Source organism: Microtus pennsylvanicus, chromosome 19 (genome assembly GCF_037038515.1).
Source record: "Microtus pennsylvanicus isolate mMicPen1 chromosome 19, mMicPen1.hap1, whole genome shotgun sequence".
NCBI lineage: Eukaryota > Metazoa > Chordata > Mammalia > Rodentia > Cricetidae > Microtus > Microtus pennsylvanicus.
Window position 1 is genome coordinate 23,534,868 of NC_134597.1, and position 19,376 is coordinate 23,554,243.

Sequence of the window (19,376 nt, forward strand, 5' to 3'; positions counted from 1 at the left end):
GGAGATAACCAAAGCTTTTTAAAGGACTATGGAAGGTTATCAGTGGATCAGAGTTTGTATGACTAGTCATTTCCAAAGAAATGTTTGGAATTTCCTTTCAGATCTAGATTATGGAACTCATAAGTTAGTGTTTAAAAGATGGATCATTAGAAAACTGTTCAAATTTGGGATTGATTTTCGTTGAAAAAGACAAAATATGTTTACTTCATTTAAATTTATGTAACAAGTTTTCTTATTAATCCTCACCAAAGTTTTTACAACTTCCTAATCCACCAGGTACGTCAGATGTTTCAGATATTTCTGTTAGGTGTAGCATTCCTTTCAGATGCTCTTTAACCAGTTATGATCCTCTAAAAGAAGGGCTGGGGAGGGCAGCGAGATGTTCAGAAAGTTAGCGCATTTGCTATCAAGCCTGGCAGCTTGAGTTCAAATCCAGAACCCGCATAGCAGAAGGTGAGTGCCATGTCCTCGAGTTGTCCTCTGACCTACACACACACACACACACACACACTACAGTTAAACAAGGAAATGCAAAAAGTTTAAACGTTTTTTTTTCTTGTCAGGCATGGTTGTGCACATCCATAATCCCAGTGTTCAATAGGTAGAGGCAGGAGAATTACTACGTGTTTGAGGCCAGCGTGGACAACACTATGAATTTCATAGCAGCCAAGGCTACATAGTCAGACCCTGTATCCAAAAAACAAAATAGGTAAAATTTTTGTTCTGATATTCATCATCACTATTTCAAACCAGCAGTTCCGCCGGGTGATGGTGGCACACGCCTTTAATCCCAGCACTCGGGAGGCAGAGGCAGGCGGATCTCTGTGAGTTCGAGACCAGCCTGGTCTACAAGAGCTAGTTCCAGGATAGGCACCAAAGCTACAGAGAAACCCTGTCTCGAAAAACCAAAAAAAAAAAACAAAACCAACAGTTCCTCTAGTGTTAGTTCCTTAGCATGTGTCTATTGTGAACGTAACATCATATCCATTTTCCATGAAATATTTATACAGAGGAAGGCCCATAATTAAAAACTTCTTAAGCATTTTATCATTTTCCCTCTTGGTCACAATTTCTATAATGTAGTTTGCCAAAATATCTTCGATGGGTGGTCTTGAAAGTTTCTCCTTTACCCCCCACTCGACTGGAGACCCATTTCTCCTTTATAGCTGTATCTAGATCCTGTATCCAGCAGCAACCTGTTGGAAACTCACATGGTAAAGGAATTATCCTATAATGATGAGGAAAAAAATCAGAAATGTGGCTTCATTTTCAGTTATGTGAGCCATAATAAAGAAAACAACGAAGAATCATTCACCAAAAAAAAATAGTTTTTAATTTGCAATCATTAAGTATTAAAACCTAACCCAGGGGGAAAAAATCTTTTAGTAAGTGCAGTGGAGACATGGCATGGACAATCTATAGCACAACGCAAAGAGCAGAAACAGGATGGCAGATCTGTTTGCCACTGGACCTAAGCCTTGAGCAGCTTTCTGATAGGCTAGAGAAACCTCATCAGTAAAGGGCTGTTGGTGGATCTTAGGCTTGCCTTGGGCTGTCAATTTCTACGTTTATTTTTTTTCTTTAACACACATTTATTTAAACAACGAAAATTCCCCTAAATCCAACATATACCCCCAGCAGTGCAATGCTTTAAAGATTCATAGTGATAGAGCGTTTGGCCAGCATGCTGAGCCCTACGTTTAATCCTCCAGTAGTATTACTAATACCACCCACCCACAGTGCACTAGGACTAGTCAAGAGGTTGTAACAGCTGTAGACCCAACACTGGTCAGATGAAGACCAGATCTGGTGGTGGTGGTCAACTGTGACCTAGGTACCTTTAGATCAACACAGATGTTTCTTAACTACTCTGTCTGCTTTGCTGTTTATCTGCCCTGGCTGTCCTAGAACTCACTCTGTAGACCAGGGTAAGCTCAAGCTCAGCTCTTCCTGCCTCTGCCTCCTGAATGCTAGGATTAAAGGCGTGTGCCACCAACACCCGGCCTTGCTTTACTGATTTTCAAGCATGTGTATGGTTGTTGCCTATTTAAAGTTTAAGCCTATCCCTTGCTACTTTGTGGTTGCTGCCGGTGGCTACTGAGGCCTGCAAAGCTACCACAATCACAGTGTATTCCACTCACCCTGTAACATCAAGGAGAGAAGAATACACTGGCCATTTCTTTACTCAGTCCACATCATAGTCAACAACACCCTCAAGTGTTTCTTCATCTGGATTCTAGAAACGTCACCTCTTATTGTGAATGTATGTGTCCTAAAGGTCCCATCAATTCTCAGGTCAACATTTCTCTCTGAGGTAGCCTTTGCTAGACCCATCCCTTCCCACCCCCGCCCCCCAACACAAACTGAGACCACAGGTTCTGTGTTCTCTTCGGGATTCACCTATACTATAAGGAACCTGCTTCTAAGAGCTAGAAGGAATCATTTGGTACCCAGCTGGATAGGACCAGAGCCCTGGTGCAGCTTGGGTTCTGACTCACATGGCCTAGTAGCCACAAGGTGGACAGGGAATGATGCTGAACCACACTGTCCTGGTGTGTTTCAGGGGCTCCATTGTCCTGCTCAGCTCCTCACGAAGCTGTTCTAGCCTCTTGTGGTGGAAAGCACCCTGGGCACCATAAATCTCCCACGGGGTAGAATACATCTCCAAGGTTAAGCGGCTCAGCCTGGCGGTGTGGCAGAGCAGGCATTCCAGAACAGCCACAGAGATGGGATTCCTTAAGTAGTTGAACGTGGTGAGCTGGGAGCAGCTGCTCAGGGCAGGCAGGAGGGCACTGAGCTGGGAGTCCATAATTCTACAGTTCTCCAGGTCCAGGGTCTTCAGGGTAGCTGCAACTGTCTCTAGCAGGAATCGGAGGGACTTGGGATTTATGTTGGTCAGTACGACAGCACTTAGATCCAGATGTTTGAGCTGACGGATGCCTGGACACTGGGTCAGGGACTTCAAATCTGATTCCGAAAGCTGGCAGTCAGTGATAGACAGAGTCTCCAAGGGGACCTTCAGGCACCTGAGCAACCGGTCCAATTGACCTTCAAGGAAGGAGATCGAGTCCAACAAGAGCTCGCGGAGGTACTCCAGGTTGTGAAACTGTGAGGTAGACTGGTCGATCAACTTCCTCTTCTCCTCGAGGGAAATGGGGACAGGGATGCAGACATGAGAGAGAAGGAACTTGCGGAGACTGCGCATCTGGCCCATGTAGGGAGCAAAGCTGGCCAGGGTGGACAGTTTCCAGGTGCAGCACACATCCACTTCCTCCATATAGTCCAGGTCCAGCATTTCCAGAACCTTCACGATGTTCCAGAGAGCGATCTTGGAGATCTTCAGCTTCTTACAGCCCAGCAAGCCTGTCCTCCCTTCCACCCACAGCAGGAGGTAGGACACGCACACATCCAGGGCTCTTGGCTTGAGGCACATGTCTATAAACACCTTCAACGACTGCTTGGCCACTATCCCCGCACCTCTGTCTTGTGTTTTCTTCTTACGCTTGACTTCTAGAGAAAGATGCCTCATCCCCAGCCCACACGTTCCAGAAGTCCTTGTGCATAGCACGCAAATCCAGAACTCTCAGTTTGTGGCTACTGGGGTGAACCTTCTGGTCAAGCAGTATATTAATCCCATCCAGTATGATTTGTAAGGTCTCCAGGTAGGATGCCTTCATCTTCATCAGACCTCCCAGTGGGAGACAAGGGAAAGGCCAGACCTGCACCATCGCCTTCAGGACCACAAACTGTTTGTGGGTGAAGGCCTCCTTGAAGAGCGGTGGGAAGAGCTCCATGGGCAGGTCCTGCAGACCAGAGATGGCCAAGGCCTCTTCCCTCAGCAGGCTCCATACTGCCAGATGCAGGAGTGTGGGTGTGGCCTGGAAGCTCATCTTGATGGATCGGAGGGTTCCCAAGCTGTCTGATGGAGTCACCAGAATATGTAACCAGGATACTCTAGCTAATGGTACCACCCGCCAATGAGCAAAAGCAGGAACTGAGCCTTCGGGTTGCGATATATGCGGAGAGCCAGCAATCTGCAACTAAGTCTCTGCGCTGAACTCCAGAGGCCAGGGATCTCCTACTGAAACATAAAAACCGCCATTGTACTGCACTTCCTGGACTAGGAGAGACTCAATTATAAGAGCGTCAAGTTAACAATGATGTCGGCTACTTCGTGCAGCGCTCATTTGCAATCTGAGAGTAAGAATCGAGAATCATTACTGACAGACTTCAGACAGGGGTTCAAATGTGTTAGATTTCACACCTAGCAAGCCCTTCTTTAAAGGCTCTATTTCATTACGAAATCAGTCAGATATTCTGTTTTGAAGCAGAGTCTCCAGGCTGCAGAGATAGCAGCACTGGCTGCTCTTGCAGAAAATTCCCAGCACCCATACAGTGGCTCACAACCATCGGTAACTCCAGTGCCAAGGGATCTGGTGCTTCTTTGTACCTCCTCTGGTACTCAGGCACACACACATGCACATTAATTTTTTATTTCTTTATTTTTACGTACATTAATGTTTTGCCTGCATGTATGTCTGTGCAAGGACTCCAGATACCCTGGAACTGAAATTTCAGTTGTAAGCTGCCATGTGGGTGCTGGGATTTGAACCCAGGTCCTCTGAGAGAATAGCTAATGCTCTTAACCCCTGAGCCCTAAGTGATTTTTTAAAAGAGAACCTCACTATTTTTCTTATTCTTGTTTTTTATAGACATTTACCTTCTGCTGATTTGAATTAATAATTATAGTAGCCTTCTCTACCCTACAGCCTTAAAGACTTTCACAAAGAGGAAAATCAAAGATAATGTCTTTCAGTAATGCTTTCAGTGTTTAGCATTCCAGAATGCAACTAGAAAGGGAGCAGGGAGAAGACTCCAAATTCAGTAGAAACCGGGCATTTATCATGGTTGGGCCATGTTTGGGTTCACAGTTATGTATGGTCTTGTTCTGTAGACTCTTTCCCTCTCTGGGCCTTAGTTTTTGCTTCTGTGGATGACTGAATTTCACTACAACACCCGAATCCCATTTAGTGTTCAGACTCAAACCAAACTCTTTCTCTCAGTCAAAAATCAAAGACAAATTCTGTTCTTCCTTTAGTCATCTGGATTATCTAGACAATTGGCATAGCCTGGGTTTTTATTTGGTTTGGCTCACTTAAGTGGGCTATGAGAAGATTTTTTGAAATTTTTATTTATTTATATTTTACATATGAGTGCTCTGCATGCCAGAATAGGACATCAGATCCTGTGGTTGTGAGCCACCATGTGGGTGCTAGGAATTGAACTCAGGACCTCTGGAAGAGTAGCCAGTGCTCTTAATCACTAAGCCATCTCTTCAGCCCCTCACCCTTTTGAGACTAGGACCCTAGTATTTCCTTGATGATGCCCTAAATGGCAGGACAAACTGAAAATTTAGACTCTAGGCATTCTATAATAGTAATTTAACTGTGAGGGTAGAACATAGTCAAAATTATTGGGTTTTTTTTTAGTGATAAACTAACATAAGGCTTTTTACATTTTAAGCAAGCTTTACTACCTAAATGCATCCTCAGCCTTGTTCCAGGTTTTGATTTTTTTTTACATTTATTCTCTCTTTCTCTCCGTGTGTGTGTGTGTGTGTGTGTGTGTGTGTGTGTGTGTGTGTGTGACTGTACATGTCTGGAGGTCAGAGGACAATTTGCAGGAGTTGGTTCTCTCCTTCGATTAAGCAGGATCCAGGGATCAAACTTGGTCATCGTGCTTAGCAGCTTGGCAGCAGGCACCCTTATCAGCTGAGCCATCCTGATGTCCCAGTGCTGTTTTTGAGACATGGCCTTGTTACTGTGTGGTCCAGACTGTCCTTGAATTCACTATGTAGCTCAGGCTGGCCTGAAACTTGAAATTCTCTTGTTTCTGCCTCTTAGGATTATAGGCATGTTATATATTCTATATAATATATGTGTGTTATAATATAAATATGTTGTGATATATATATATATATATATATATCCCCTAAAGTCAAATAAGAGATCTTATTTTTGCTCCTGAGAAAGATGCTTCTAGGTGGGCAGTGGTGACCATATGCCTTTAATCACACCACTTGAAAGGCAGAGGTAGGTGGGTTTCTGAGTTTGAGGTCAGGCTGGTCTACAGAGTGAGTTCCAGGACAGCCAGGGCTACACAGAGAAACCCTGTCTCAAAAAAACAGAAAACAAAACAAAACATTTCTATGAGTACACTGGTTTCTGTCTGTAATGCCCTGTGGTCTCTGGTTGGGTACTCACAAGACAGTGGTGCTCAGTGGTAAGAGTACTGGGCTGTCCTGGATCCTGAGTTCAGCTCCCAGTACCCACATCAGGAAACTTACAACTGCCCAGAACTCTACCTTTGGGGATTCTAATGCTTCCTTCTGGTCTCTGCAGTCACTCACACATATATACACAGACACCTAAGTAAAAAATAAAATCTTGGGGCTGGAGAGATGGCTCAGTGGTTAAGAGCACTGACTGCTCTTTCAGAGGACCCGGGTTCAATTCCCAGCACCCACATGGCAGCTCACAACTGTCTGTAACTCTAAGATCTGACACTTCACACCAATGCACATAAAATAAAGTTAAATAAACCATAAAAATATTTAAAAAAAAATCTTTTTTTAAAAAAAGAAACATAAAAGAGGGGCTGGAGAGATGACTTGGTGGGTAAAAACATGCCACAAGCTTGATGACCTCCGTTTGATACCTGGAACCCACATAAAAGTGGAAGAAGAGAGCCAACTCCATAGTGTGTTCTGACCTTCACACATACATAATAAATAATAATAATAATAGTAATAATGCAGAAACACGTGCTATGCAAGTACTCTATTACTGAGCTACATGCTCCGTCCTGCTATAGGAAGGACATTATGCCCTCAGAAATGAGATTAGGTGTGCAAAGGGCAGGAAGTAATCAAGCAGCATTTCATGCTGGAATAGTCACCTAAACCAACCAACAAGGACAAGGAGAATGAAAGCCTTGTGGGCACTGAGATATCATGATGAATGTCCCTTATTTCAGGAAGCTGGAGACAATAGCCAGTTCTGCTGGAGGAACCTCTTCTCCTGCATCAACCTCCTAAGACTGCTCAACAAACTGACCAAATGGAAGCACTCCAGGACCATGGTAAGTGGACTTTAGAGCTCAGACGTATCCATTCAACTGGGTTTTTTAATCATTAGTATTTGTAGATTACTTACTTGGAAAGATCTGGAGATAGCTGGTGAATGATACATAAGTTTTCGCACTTCCTAATTCTCACTATAGACAGTGTTTCACTACCCCAGGCTAGCCTCAAACTCCTTATATAGTTCTTATGTGTTCTTGAAGACATTCTTAAGGAGTTTGGACCTTAGATACTCGGGGGCTCATAGAATAGCCAGGTTTGTCTATATTGTCTGAGTTAGAAATTCTCAAAATTTCACATGATGATGTCTGTGTTTCATTGGGCAGATGCTGGTGGTGTTTAAATCAGCTCCAATCTTAAAGAGAGCCCTCAAAGTCAAACAGGCCATGCTACAACTTTATGTCTTGAAGCTCCTAAAGATACAAACCAAGTACCTTGGGCGCCAGTGGAGGAAAAGCAATATGAAGACTATGTCAGCCATTTACCAGAAAGTGCGCCACCGCATGAATGATGACTGGGCTTATGGGAATGGTGAGTATGCTTGGTGAACCTGGAACTCGTTAGTTTGGTTAGGCTGGCTGGACACTGAGCTCCAGGGATGAGGCTGTCTCTGCTTCCGCAGCACTGGGGTATAAATGGCTTTTATGTAGGTGCTAGGCATTCAAACTCTGGTCTTCATGCCCATTTCCCAGCCCCTAAATATGACACGATTTTATTATATGGTAAAATGTTTGCCTACGTATAGTTTTTTGGGGGGTTTTGTTTTGTTTCGTTTGAGGCAAGGTCTCACTATGTAGCCTTGGCTAGCCTGAAACTCACTATATAAGCTAGGCTGGCCTCAAACTCAAGAGATCTGCCTGCTTCTGGCTCCCGAGGGCTGGGATTAAAGGCATGTCCACCGTGCCCAACTGAGTTGGTCCAGACTTGCCTCTTCGTGTTCTTCTCCAATCTCCCCTTCCTTGAGAGGTGGTTCTATTCAAATGGGAACTTTTCATCCCCTAGGGAAAACTCAATTAAAGACTCCATTGCTCTTTTGAATGGCATAATTAATAGAAACAAGGAATTACAATACAAAGCCCTCCCATCTCCTTTCTCAGGAGTAACTGGTTTCCAGTTTCTACTGCTTCCAAAGATGATTTCTGTATATATTAGTTCATATGTGATCATATGTATACTTTCTAAAACTGTAAGCATGTTACATGTCTGCTTTATACATTGTTCTCAAAAACCATTCTGAACTGTTTCATTGAATTCATAGAATGCCATAGACCATGCTCTGTGGAAGAGAATAATGTCCTGAACTGTGTATGTCTTCTTCCTCTCTTCCTATGTCAGACATTGATGCCAGGCCATGGGACTTCCAAGCAGAAGAGTGTACCCTGAGGGCTAACATTGAGGCTTTTAACAGCCGCCGCTATGATAAACCACAGGACTCAGAATTCTCACCTGTGGATAACTGCTTACAGAGTGTGTTGGGGCAGAGGCTGGATCTGCCTGAAGATTTCCACTATTCCTATGAGCTCTGGCTGGAGAGAGAGGTGTTTTCTCAGCCCATCTGTTGGGAGGAGCTGCTCCAGAATCACTGAGCTCTTGTCACAAAGCATCTCAAAGATGGAGGTTGGCTCCAATAAGTATGCTTTGCCTGTCCTGCCCCTTCAGACTTCGTATTGAACTCTAGCCTATACCCATGGGCATCACAGCCCAACATCCAGCAGACATCCGGCACTGCGCAGGCCTATTCTGGATGCCGTTAGGCCTGAAGGTGATGCAAGGCTGGGATCCTGAGTCAAAGCACATGCATCAGCTTGCCCTAGGCTCAGCTCGGTACCTAGTTAGCTTGGAATCTCTTGATGGATCAGTCCTGGGCAGGCTCTTTGACAGAACCTGCTTTAATCTTGCCTAGAACCAGGCTAGCCTCTGTTGGCCACAATAGGGAAAGGAAATTTGTTATGGCATTTGACCCATGGTATTCCCTCAAGCATAGGATAGGTACAGGCCATAAAACGAGCAAATTTTCTTCTTGCTCACTCTAAATGCCTGAGACTTATCATTTAGCAAAACCAACTTCAGACTATTTCACATTATAAAATACTCATTAGCTCTGAGATGTCTTGAGAGCACTGCACTTTCTAAAGAATGGTTGTTTCCAACACTGCATGATATAGAAAAGTCTATTACTGTATTTTTCCTTAAGAGATCTATGTTCAATGTACAAACATCTCCTCTGTATCTGTACAGTGCATTGACTCCTCTGCCATCTGGAAAGAACCACAACTAGTGTGTAATGTATGGCCTTCTCAAAAAGTATCTCTCGTTTTTCAGAAAATACTTATTTTAAAATGGCTGACTACACCGCAGAAGGTTACTCCCTGGTATAACCCCAGATCTTCACTTGAGTGAGGAGAGGGTAGTGTTGTGTGAGCCAGGACCTGGCTATGTAGCCCTGACTAGGCTGGAACTTACTGTGTTGCCAGCTGGCCTTGAACTTGTAATGATTCTCCTGGGATTATAGGCATGGGCCACCCCTCTAGCCAACGCATTCTTAAATGACAAGCTGGTTAGAGAAGGTTCTATTTGCTGGTATTTGTCTATTTGTGCTGACTTTTTAAAATTAAAAGCTACAGCATCACAATTTATATTTTTTTCTTCCACGTTCGTTCGTTCGTTGTTTTTTACCTTTTTATTTTTCTGCTAGAAGTTTCAGTATGGTTTGTACTGGAAGTTTCACACATTTCATGGCAGATGTCTCTACTCCTCCTTTACAGCAAAATCACATGCTTCCAAAACTAAGGGGTTTTTAAATTTTTGCACTTTTTTCATTTTCGTCTCCCCACTGCCCATACACTACCAAGTCTTTTTATGATGGCACAAGGGCACTTTATTCCTAGAGAGCTGGTCCAAACTAGCTCATTTACTCTTTTCATAGGTCATGATAGAGACCCTGCACTATCCCAAGGAACAGACAGTACCTCTGTGTTGTGGGTAGCAGGATTTCTTACTATGGAAAAGTGACAAAAATATACTATGTAATAGTTGAAATGTCTTAAAATAATTTGCAAATTTTATCAAACCATGACAGCAATCCTCTTTTTAAACAGTTTACTGAACATAACATCAGGCAATTTTATTAATCTAGGATCAGGCTACTGTGATTTTAATGACATTTGTGCAAAAAGATACTTTTCTAGGAAAGAGAATAATCACCAACCTATTTTGAAGTTGTATCCTGTCAGTTGTGCAAATAAAAAATAAGTTGCCTTTTAAAAATCACACCCGAATGCTTTCAGAAGCACAGACATATGCCAAACTTTAATATATCACATTTTATTATTTATTACTCAAAAAGATTAATTCTCAATGCAGATGGAAAAACTACTCTACCTTGCAAGGAGAAACAATGAGTTTCAAGTCACATCCATTTTTCCCCCTGCAACTCGCTGTGACTAGCTTCTGGTATCAGCAGCTAGCCCCGTGTGCTAAGATGACGGGGTTGGATCTCCCAATTTGAGAGCTCATGTATGTGATGAGGAATGGCATCAGAGTAACCAAATTTAATGGTGATTATAATTTCTAAATAGAAGCATGCTATTTGTACGATTTATAAAATAGGGACTTTATCTGTGAATATTTTAGTGAAATTTGTGTTGATAATATTGTTCATCTCACCAAATACTTTAATAAAAAGAAAACCTGGAATTAGAAATTTGGTCTTTAATTCTTTAACACAAGATAATCTGAAAGTCATGTTAGATAGAAAAGGATCCAAGATAAATACAGAACTATTTCATCATCATGGGTCTGAGATTTGAATCACCTTAGATTACTGGATTGGCTTTTCTCTAGAATTATTCAGGCATAAGGCAAAAGCAAGAAACAAACCATACCATGCAAGTACATTTCAGAGATCCTGCTTAGATATGGAAGAAGGCAAGTTATTCATGCCATTGGCCAAAATCAGCTCACATGGACAAGCCAAACAGTGGGCCAGAGAAGCACACTCCACCTGAGGGTGGCAGATATAGGATGGTGTGATGCTTTGGTGGTCATGGTGATGAATATCTGTTCCTATCCTACACAGAATGCACACAGCTCCACCCCAAGGCAGGCTTCAAAATCTTATTGGGGCTGGAGAGATGGCTCAGAGGTTAAGAGCACTGACTGCTCTTCCAGAGGTCCTGAGTTCAATTCCCAGCAACCACATGGTGGCTCACAACCATCTGTAATGAGATCTGGTGCCCTCTTCTGGCCTGCAGGCATACATGGAGGCTGAACACTGTGTACATAATAAATAAATAAATCTTCAAAAAGAAAATCTTATCTCATGAGATCTTAAAGTCCAGGGTTTCCTTAAGTCTAGGTGCCACATCTTTTCCTTTTTATAGAAACAGGGTCTCTGGCTGACCTTGGCCTAGATTGCTGTCTGCTGATCCTTGAAACATGTTGATCTTGTTAGACTTGAAGGCTGAATAGCAATAATACGTTTAACTGAATCACAGTGATCATTTCAAATGGATGCAGATACCAGAACATCTTTTGTTTTTTGGTTTCCAGGAGGGTTTCTCACTCTGTAGACCAGGCTGTCCTCAAACTCAGAGATCCACCTGCCTCTGCCTTCTGAGTGAAGAGTGTGCCACCACTGCCCGGCACCAGGACATCCTTGTACATCTTAAACATACAGTTTTTGTCAGGAATATCTCAACAAGACTGTTTTTGTTTTGTTCTGTCTTTGAGGCAGAGTCTCATGTAGCTCATGCTGATCTCATGCTTGTTATGAGCTTAAACTTTGGTGTATATCAGTCCATAGTAATCCCACTGAACAAATGTAATGTCCTCTTCCTTTGGATAGGAAAATCTCTAGGCTTCTCTGTAGAAGTAGTTCCCTGCATTACAATGTTCCATGGAGTTAGAAACAGGTTTTTTTTTTTATACTTAGAAACTAAGGCAGGAAAATTGTGGTTTGGGGGTCAACCTGGGCTACATAATGAGACCCTTGTCTCACAAAAGCAAACAGGTGCACCCTTGAGGAGCCCAAGCCAGCTGTCGCAGTCTCTCCTTCATCTGGCTTCTCCACAGGAAGTGTTTCCAAAATTTCTAGAAAGCCGACTCTGGAAAAGCTGGACATGAAGGGAAGTGGATCATTATGAGAGTGGACTTCAGTGTTCCTATGAAGAACAACCAGATAGCAAACACCAAAGGATCAAGGTTGCTGTTCCAAGTATCAAACTCCGCTTGGACTTTGAGCCAAGTCGGTTGTCCTTATGAGCCACCTGATGGTGTTCCCATGGGTGATAAGTACTCCTTAGAAGCAGTTGCTACAGAACTCAAATCTCTGCTAGACAGGAATGTTCTGTTCTTGGAGTGTGTGGGCCCAGAAACAGAGAAAGCCATGCCAACCCAGGGGCTGAGTCTGTCATCCAGCTGGAGAGCCTCCACTTCCATGTGGAGGAAGAGGAGGAAAAGACGCTTCTGGGAGCAACGTTATAGCTGAAACAGATGAAATGGATGCTCCCCAAGGTTCGCTGTCCAAAGGAAGGGTATCTCCATCAACAGCGCTCTGGGGACTGTGCACTGAGCCTACAGATACATGGTGGGTGTGGATTCCACAGAAGACTGGGGGGGGGTTGTTTTGTTTTATTTTTATGAAGGAGATGAACTACTTTGGCAAGGCTTAAGAGAATCCAAAGTGATCCTAACCATCTTGGGCAGAGACTAAAGTAGCAAACAAGATGCAGCTGATTAATAAACGCTGGACAAAGTCAATGAAGATAGTCATCGTCAGTGGAATGGCTTGTACCTTCTTTAAGTAAACAACATGGAGAGTCGCACTTCTCTGTATGATGATGATATTATCAAAGAGCTCGGGCTGGAGAGATGGCTCAGTGGTTAAGAGCATTGCCTGCTCTTCCAAAGGTCCTGAGTTCAATTCCCAGCAACCACATGGTGGCTCACAACCATCTGTAAAGAGGTCTGGTGCCCTCTTCTGGCCTGCAGACATACACACAGACAGAATATTGTATACAAAATAAATAAATAAATATTTAAAAAAAAAAAACAAAGAGCTCATGTCCAAAACTGAGAAAAAATGGCATGAAGATTACCTTGCCTGTTGGCTTCCTCAATGATGACAAGTTTGATAAAAATGCTACAGCTCATCAAGCTACGTGGCCTCTGGCATAACTGTTGACTTGGATGGGCTTGGACTCAGGTACTGACAGCAGCCTGAGGCTGGCTCCAGCTGAGCAGATTGTTTGGAATGGACCTATGGGGGAATTTAAATAGGAAGCTTTTTCCAGGGAAACCAACTCCCTCATTGGTGCGGTGGTGAAAGTCACTCTGAGGGGTTGCATCTCTGCCATAAATAGTGGAGGCACTGCCACTGAGACACACTATGCCACTGAGACACACTGCCAAGTGGAACAGTGGATGAGATCCGCCATGTCAGCGCTGGGAGTAGTGCCATCCAGTCCTTCCTGGAACGCATGCTCTCAGCAACGCTTAGTAGTCTCCTGCCTTTGGGTTCCTGTGCACAGCTGCTAAGTCAATTTACTGTTCTCTGTAACTCCATTTGGTGTTAGCACAGGGTTCAGCTAGGGACCAAGAGTTGCAGCCCCAAGGACCTTAGACAGTTGCCCATCTCAGCTCGACTTTACTACACCGGGACTGACTGATCTACATCCTTCAAGATTCCATTTAAATCCCTTAGTGACTAAACCATTGCACATTCTACAGTACATCTATTTATATTCTGCTTGCAAAAAAAAGTAAGTTGTAATAGCTTAGTTCTCTTTCCCATGTAGATTACTGTTTATGACTCTGCATGGAAATAGGATGAAATTCCAGTTGGAGAAATTGATGATCTATTAAACAATAAAGATGTCCTCTGGGGGCAAGGGAACACAGGGGTGAGTCCTTTTCTAATACGCTTTGCTACATCTGAAAAGGGACTAGAAAATGTTTCTTCTGTATTCTTGGTGACTGAACATCTTCCTTAGTGGATGTCTTGGTTAAGGACTGTTGAGGCACGAGAGTCATTTCCTATTTTGAACAATCATTATCAAAAGCATTTTAAAAGTCTAATCCCAGTGAGCTTGTTTGCCAGTAGTTAGAACCACAGCTCTCTCCCTGCCTCTCTGGATTTGGTTACAGATCCTTTAAAGGTAGCAGGTCTCCGTAGAGTCTCTATCTGTCTCTTTGAGCCTTTTTGTACAGTGCAAGCATTTACTGGGGCTTTTTGAATACCACGTGCTGTTTGGTCTTTAGGGCAATGTGTTAAAACAGCCTTTTGATTCAAAGCGTTTTCATAGTTTTTCTCATAAGCTGAATAAACAGTTGCAATATTCAGCTTTCGTTAAATCTTGAAATTTCCAAATTACCTTTTCCCTATCCCTGCTTGACAATAGAGCAGTATTGTTGTCTTCTTTATTTTTCCAGTCATCCCTTTTTCATAGAATTTTAACAAACACAGCTAATACTAGCCAACTCCTGCTACCAACATTTCTGTTTTCAAACCTTTCACCCAGGTCAGGCATGACAACATAAACCTGTAATCCCAGGACTCTGGAAGATCACTGGGAGTTCAAGGCCAGCCTGAGCTGCACAGTGATTTCCAGGCCAGCTGGGGCTACATTTCAAGACCCTCCTCTAAAAAGCCAAAAGAAGTAAAGACAAATAAACCAACAAAAACCCTCCAGCCACCTCACTTAAGAACATTCTCAGCCATCGTGGTGGTACACACTTTAATCCCAGCACTTGGAGGCAAAGGCAGGTGAATCTCTGAGTTCAAAGCCAGCCTGGTCTACAGAGAGAGTTCCAGGACAGCCAGAGCTACACAGAGAAACCCTGTCTCAAAAGAGAACAACAACATTCTCTAGCAGAACCCGGTAGCACTGGTTTGTTACCTCAGCAAGGTCAACCCAGGCAATTTGGTGGGACTCCAAATTAAATGTATATCAAAAGGGGGTTGGGGCTTTGGGGATATAGCTTAGCGGGAGGGTGGGTGTTTACCTAGCATCCTTATGGCTGTAGGTTCAGTCTCCATTACTATCCGCCCCCTTCCCGAAAAAAAAAGGCACATTTTCCGTCTTCAAGTTATCACAGGCACTAATTTGCCATTTACTTTATTTATTTGTTTATTGCTGCTGAAACATAGGTTGTCAGTCTTCTCACTAGGGCACTAGCCCTAGTAGACCAATTATGGGGGTACTTTGATACGGTAATCTCACTATTGGTACCAGTATCAGTGTACTTGATACCCAACAACAGAAACCCAAATTTTCAGTGATTTGTAATAACAAATCAGGCGAGGTGGCAGAAGGACCAAGCCTTTCAGCACTGGCAGTCGGGAATCTTGGGACTCTAACCTCTTCCTTTGTCTCCAGGCACATGCGATAAGTAATTGCTCTCCATATGCTCCTGCCGTGGTGAACTGCCCTTAGGAGGACCCAAAGCAAAGGGTGCAGAACCTCCAGTCCTGTGAGCCAAGATAGCATGTTTCCCTTATATTTCTGTTGTTTCATGGGATCTTTGTTTGCCAGGTCTCACTATATAGCCCTGCCTAGACGGGTACTCTCTATGTAGGCCAGGCTAGCCTTGAACTCAGAGGTCTGCCTGCCTCTGTCTCTCAAGTGTCCAGGGTTAAAAGCGTGTGCTACCATGGCAGGCTAACTCCGGTGTTTTGTTGCAGTGACAGAGGATTAGCACGGTTCGTGTTTTTAGTTATCCTCCACCGGTGAACTTTCAGTAGCTCCTGGTATTCTGTGAGAAATCCTTAGCTGGAAGTTTCCATGTTAAGGCCTGAGCACTTTATACCTTCAAGACATCGTCCAAATGAATTAACATCCCAAATGTTGTCTACTATGCTCCTTAAAAAACCAAACCTGTCATTGCACTGAATGTGTATTTCTGTTCTCAATTTTTTGGGGGTGTGTGCAGGGGCAGGGGGGTTCAAGACAGGGTTTCTCTGTAGCTTTGGAGCCTGTCCTGGAACTCGCTCTTGTAGACCAGGCTGGCCTCGAACTCACAGAGATCTGCCTTCCTCTGCCTCCCGTGTGCTGGGATTAAAGGCGTGCGCCACCACCGCCCAGCCTGTTTCCAATTCTTGTATTGCCATCCTAGTCCCCAAAATAAGAGTCCTAGGAGGTGGAGCCTTTGGGACAAAGGTGACAAGGGCAAAGCCTCCAACGCGTGGTTAGTGCTTGTGTTAAACATACCTGGGAGAGTCTGCACATGCGCAGGGTAAGAAAGCGTCTTCTATGAGCGTGGCGCCTGAGTCTGCTTTGGTCCTGGACTCCCCAGCTTCCAGGTTATGGCATTTCGTTATAGCAGCCAGGACAGACTAAGATATGTATTCTTGAAATGAAAAGGTTCTGAGGCTGTATAGGCCAATCTCCAACCACAGGAGGACTTCCTTTTATAGCATCTAAGCGATCATCTAACCTCTTGTATTTTCGCCGACAAGAACCTCGCCATTTGGGGGCTGGACAGGTGGCGGCTCAGTGCGTTAGAGCAGTTGCTGCAAGCGTCCTGGGCCCAGTGCCCAGAACTCACAATTGTAACTCCAGTGTCAGGGGATCCCGTGCCCTCCTCTGGCCTCCACAGGCCAGAGTGTCATTGGTGGCAACTGTCTGTGTCAGAACGAAGTTGCAATACAGGACTGACTCCTTTTGGTATGTGGAGCAGAAGAACCATAAATATCTCTGTGGAATACAAAACCAAAGTAGCCATCAGTTGTATATTTCCTTACTGTATTAATGTCCTAGGGGTGTTACAAGTTACTGGGAACTGGATAATATTAAAACAACAGAAATGAGGGAAGGGTGGAGGGGAGGAGAGGGAGGGGAAAGGAAAGGAGGGGAAACTTGGGTAGGGATGTAAAATAAATAATAAAATGTAAGACAATGACAGCATAAATGGAACTGAGAGTAGATGGCTGAGTGGTAGAACAGGTTTTACAGGTACAAGGTCCTAGGCTGAACCCCAGCATCACACACTGAGAGACCCACAAACTCATCTAGAATCCTGGCGGCCAGAGACCTGAGAAAGAGGTCTCACTAGCATTGCCCTCCTTCCAGAGGTGTAGGGATAAGTCCCGCCCTTAGGGGGCGTGTTCGCCTTGGGCTAATGTTGGCCTATAAATTTGGCAAGCGTGCTCCCAGCCGTCCCTTCTTCTGCTTTTTTTTTTTTTTTTTTTTTTTTTTTTGGTTTTTCGAGACAGGGTTTCTCTGTGGCTTTGGAGCCTGTCCTGGAACTAGCTCTGTAGACCAGGCTGGTCTCGAACTCACAGAGATCCACCTGCCTCTGCCTCCCGAGTGCTGGGATTAAAGGCGTGCGCCACCATCGCCCGGCTCTTCTTCTGCTTTTCCTGGTCTCCGCGGGAATGGTGGTTCTGTAAGTCTATTTCGCCATTAAAGCTGTCTGTATAGTTTTACAATCTGTCTGCATTCGTTTACGCCGTTACACAGAGGCTCTCAGGGAAGCACTACTCCTTGCCCCTTCTGGGAGTCCAGGGAATTTCTTTGTAGCACGTCACTCCAGTCTTTGCCTCTGTGGTCACAATGCTTCTTCTTCTCGAAACCTCTTCAGCTTTGCTTCCATAAGGATCCATGTGGCTACATCTAAGGCCCACCTGGATAGGCTTCTCTCCCTGAGTCCTCACCCTCCTCACACTGTCTGCCATACATAAAAACACTCAACATTTTGCTATATAATATTCGTAGTTTCTGAAGGCTAGAATATGGATGATCTATTAAATTCATTATGCCAACTAATGCTCATCAAAAATCTAAATCATAGCCGGGCAGTGGTGGCACACGCCTTTAATCCCAGCCTTTAATCGGGAGGCAGAGGCAGGCGGATCTCTGGGAGTTCGAGGCCAGCCTGGTCTACAAGAGCTAGTTCCGGGACGGGCACCAAAGCTACAGAGAAACCCTGTCTCAAAACACCAAAAAAAAAAAAAATCTAAATCATAGGAGACTGGAGAGATGGCTCAGCCGGTAAAGTGTTTACTGTGCAAGAATGAGGACCTGGGTACCCACGCAAAGCCAAACGTAATGAACCTGTACCCCTGTGTTAAGAGGACCTGGGTACCCACACAAAGCCAAATGTAATGAGCCTGTACCCCTGTGTTAAGAGGACCTGGGACCCACACAAAACAATACATAATGAACCTGTACCCCTGTGTTAAGATGTGCCCAGATACATGTGTGGAAAATAGGGACTCCATGGCTAGCCAGTCTAAACAAATCAGTGAGCTCCAGGCTCAGGAACAGACCCCATCTCAAAAGATAAGGTGGAGCACGGTTGAGGAAGACGTCCAGCATTAACCTCTGACCTCCACATTCATGCACACATATTGTGCCTCAACATATGTGCACACACAACACACTCCAAAAAAACCATAAAACACAGCAAAATGAATTGGTTTTCTTTTATAGTTATTAGAAATAAGGATGTTTATTTTGTTTAAAAACAAAAGTATAGAATCAAGTAAAAATTTTCAGACTTGGGGAAAGGATCTACGAAGGAGCGAGTGTCGAGCTGGAGTGGTTTGCCAGTGTTTTGTTAAGAAGATGCATGTGAAGGACTCAGAAACATGGCACACACGATGAAGAGTGCAGGCCCGTGGCCTGCTTTCCTGTCTTGTTCCCTACAAGGTATCACCACCAATGTGATTTTATCTTTTCAGAACTCCCCAAATTCCTATATTCTCCTACCACTTGGTTTTGTTTTTTGAAGCAGGTTTCCCTGTGTAGCCAGCCCTGGTTGTCCTGGAACTCAGCCTGTAGACCAGGTTGGCCTCAAACTCAGAGACCCACCTGCCTCTGCCCCTCAACTCCCCCAGCGCTGGGATTAAAGGCGAGCGCCATCACCACAGGCTCTCCTTATCACTTTTCTGTAAGTAGTTGGGAATGCCATGCAGTCTGTCCTATTCTTGTTCTTATTATCCAATTATCTGGAGTTATTTATTTATATTTAGTTGGAGGGTCTCGCTCTGTAACCCTGGCTGACCTGGAACTCCTAATCCTGCCTCAGGTTACCCAGCGCCGGGATTAAAGGCATGAGTCACCATGGCTGGCCATTTTACAGACAGTTGTGTAATAACATTGTTGGACTGGCTAGTTTTTAATATCAACTTGACATGGGCTAGAGTCATTCTGGAAGAGGGAACTTTGCTGGGGGCGTGTTGAGACAGGGTTTCTCTGTGTAGCAGCTCTGGCTGTCCTGGAACTTGCTCTGT

The 19,376-nt window shown here is 44.2% G+C and overlaps 1 protein-coding gene and 2 pseudogenes across 1 annotated transcript in view; 2 read left to right on the forward strand and 1 right to left on the reverse strand.

The window, feature by feature from the left end:
• Nucleotides 1-10,844, forward strand: part of Strip2 (striatin interacting protein 2) — a 43,946-nt gene extending 33,102 nt beyond the window's left edge. The window contains exons 19-21 of the mRNA XM_075953465.1: nucleotides 7,036-7,140; nucleotides 7,468-7,672; nucleotides 8,477-10,844. Coding sequence (XP_075809580.1) covers nucleotides 7,036-7,140; nucleotides 7,468-7,672; nucleotides 8,477-8,727 — 561 coding nt within the window. The 3' untranslated portion in view covers nucleotides 8,728-10,844. The remainder of the gene's footprint in view (nucleotides 1-7,035; nucleotides 7,141-7,467; nucleotides 7,673-8,476) is intronic.
• LOC142838482 (PRAME family member 12 pseudogene) lies at nucleotides 2,504-3,890 on the reverse strand (annotated as a pseudogene).
• LOC142838519 (phosphoglycerate kinase 1-like) lies at nucleotides 8,829-13,028 on the forward strand (annotated as a pseudogene).
• Nucleotides 13,029-19,376: the final 6,348 nt, after the last annotated feature.